The sequence below is a fragment of the Entamoeba dispar genome, genomic scaffold, assembly GCF_000209125.1.
Source record: "Entamoeba dispar SAW760 scf_1105229458677 genomic scaffold, whole genome shotgun sequence".
In the NCBI taxonomy this organism is placed as follows: Eukaryota; Evosea; order Mastigamoebida; family Endamoebidae; genus Entamoeba; species Entamoeba dispar.
The window spans coordinates 1-2,346 of NW_001853312.1; the positions used below are offsets into that span (position 1 = coordinate 1).

At 22.7% G+C, this 2,346-nt stretch overlaps 1 protein-coding gene across 1 annotated transcript in view, besides 2 other annotated features; it reads right to left on the bottom strand.

Moving 5' to 3' along the window:
* Positions 1-910: 910 nt before the first annotated feature.
* Positions 911-1,065: a sequence feature (AT_rich).
* A 67-nt stretch (positions 1,066-1,132) lies between these two features.
* Positions 1,133-1,193: a sequence feature (AT_rich).
* EDI_147520 (guanyl-nucleotide exchange factor, putative) overlaps positions 1,183-2,346 on the bottom strand; it is a gene marked incomplete at both ends in the record, with an annotated part of 3,967 nt that continues 2,803 nt past the window's right edge. The window contains 2 exons of the mRNA XM_001733217.1: positions 1,183-1,299; positions 1,352-2,346. The exon at positions 1,352-2,346 is cut by the window's right edge and continues 2,803 nt beyond it. Coding sequence (XP_001733269.1) covers positions 1,183-1,299; positions 1,352-2,346 — 1,112 coding nt within the window. The remainder of the gene's footprint in view (positions 1,300-1,351) is intronic.

Genomic DNA, 2,346 nt, shown 5'->3' on the forward strand with positions numbered 1-2,346 from the left:
CAGATGGTTGTACATTTTCATTAAACATAGAAGGTTTCATAGTATGTAATTTAGTAAATAAATTATTAATAACTTCTTCAATTGAATCAGATGGTAAATGAACAATAGTTTTCATAGACATATCAGTTCCATATCTTCCATTAATTCTAATTTTATCTAAATTAAACTCTGTAATAGGAGGTTCAGACTCTACATAAACATATTCATTCTCTTCAAGAATCTTTTTATCAAAATTATTTATTACCCATTCAAATTCTTCTTGTCTAACACGAGCTAATGAACTTCTAAAATCTCTACATTCTTCTGGTATTGATTTTAAAACAGTAAGATATTCAAATCCAATAATTTCATAATTAATTTGATACGTTTTTAAATACTGAAGAAAAACTTCAATTGGTTTATATTCTTTACAACGTTGTTTATTTAGTATTTCATAAACAGGAGAATATCCATATGATAAACAAAATAAATAAAATGTATTTGTATTTCTATTTCTGTCAGATAATTTTATTTATTCTTTTAAACAATAACAAACAATACTTCTATTTGATTATCAAAATAAAATGGTAAGTGATATAAACAAAGTATTTTTTCTCCTATCTCATCTACTAACATTTGTTTTTGTGCTTCATTGATAATTTTATTTGCTGAGTATGAAGATGAAAATGATACTCCAACATATTTTGTTCCTTCAATTGTTTGAATTAATCTAATTTGTGGTTGATTTAAGTGATGTCTTGTTCTTCCAAATTGTGTAATTCTTTTTGTTGGTATTAAAAATCTTTTTCTTGTTGTTTGATAATTCATAACAATGTGTTAATAAAATTTCTTCCTTAAAGAACTTATTAATAATGTTTTTTTCTTTTTACTTTCTTTCTTTTTGATTTGCAATTTTAATATCACTAAATAGTTTATTTCAATAAATTTTAATTTTATATTTACTTTCTGATTAATGATATTTTATTAATAAAATTATATTAAAATTTTTATAGAAAAATGAAACACCATAATTATATTTTCTTTTTAATTTCATGAAGAATAAAATTAATAGAAAAAATTAAAATAGAAGTGATGATATATTAATTCCATGTTAGAACTGATATAATGTGTTGATATTTGTATATATCTGATCTTTTTTAAATTTATATTAATAAATGAAACAAAAAATTGATGAAATAATAGTTATTTAAATTGACAATTTCGTTTCATGATCTCTGCAATAACCTTTCTTATAGGTTGGATATTTGTGAGAATACTCTCTATCAAATAAGGTTGAATAATATTGTACATTTCTTTAAACTAATTGATGAGAATTATTATTTTTTAAAGAAAATGATTTACAACAACAAACTAATTCATCTGATGAAATGGCTAATACCCTTGTTAACAAAGTCATGATGACTTCTTCAGGGAGGTATGTTGATGGAGAAATTGTTTGTATAAAAAGACTTAAAATATCTTTGGATTCTTCTATAATCATTGAAGTAATATCTGTTTGTCCTTTTGTTCCTGTTTCAAATAGTAATGAGATTAAAGCAATATATAATTTAGTATAATGTTTTTGAATTATATTATCTCTGATGACAATAGATGAATTATTAAGATAAAGATTTCTCCAAGTGTGTATTGTCTTAGTTAAACAATTGAATATACTTATTTCTGAACATGAAGAACATAATAATGCAGAACAAAGTAGATAAAAGTATTCGATAATTTCTTTATTAATTTCAATATCTATTTTAGCAAGAGAACTTAATGAAGGAATAATTAATTTGCATTGGTGAGAATTAAATTTTTCAATGCACCTATCACAATACTTATGTTGACAATATACACATTGTTTATTTAAACAATTAACTTTACATTTACATTCATAACATTCTTCTAGACTATAATTGTCATAAGTAATATTAGTTCTTTTTTTCTTTGGTGAATTATTAACTACTCCAATAAAGATATACTCTGATAATTGATTAATAAATTGAACAGCAATGTTTGGACTTTCTTGAAACTCTACTTCTAATAACTTAAAAATAACTTCTTGAATTTCTTTAGTATTTGTTAATAAAATAAATAATGAATAAGATACAAGTTCATTCTTCCATTTATTCATTTTCTTACTCATAAAAATAATAGGAAATATAGTCTTAATCCATTGTTGATCACGATTATTAAGTAATCTATTAATCCATAAATCACTTGTTATATCTTCAGAACATTCTTCAATAATTTTAAAGCATTCTTTTCCAATTGAAGACTCACTGATTTTTGATGCTACAACAGCAATCATTTGAAGAGATAATGTATTAGCTTTATTTTCTTTGATAAATTGAATGGCACATTGGT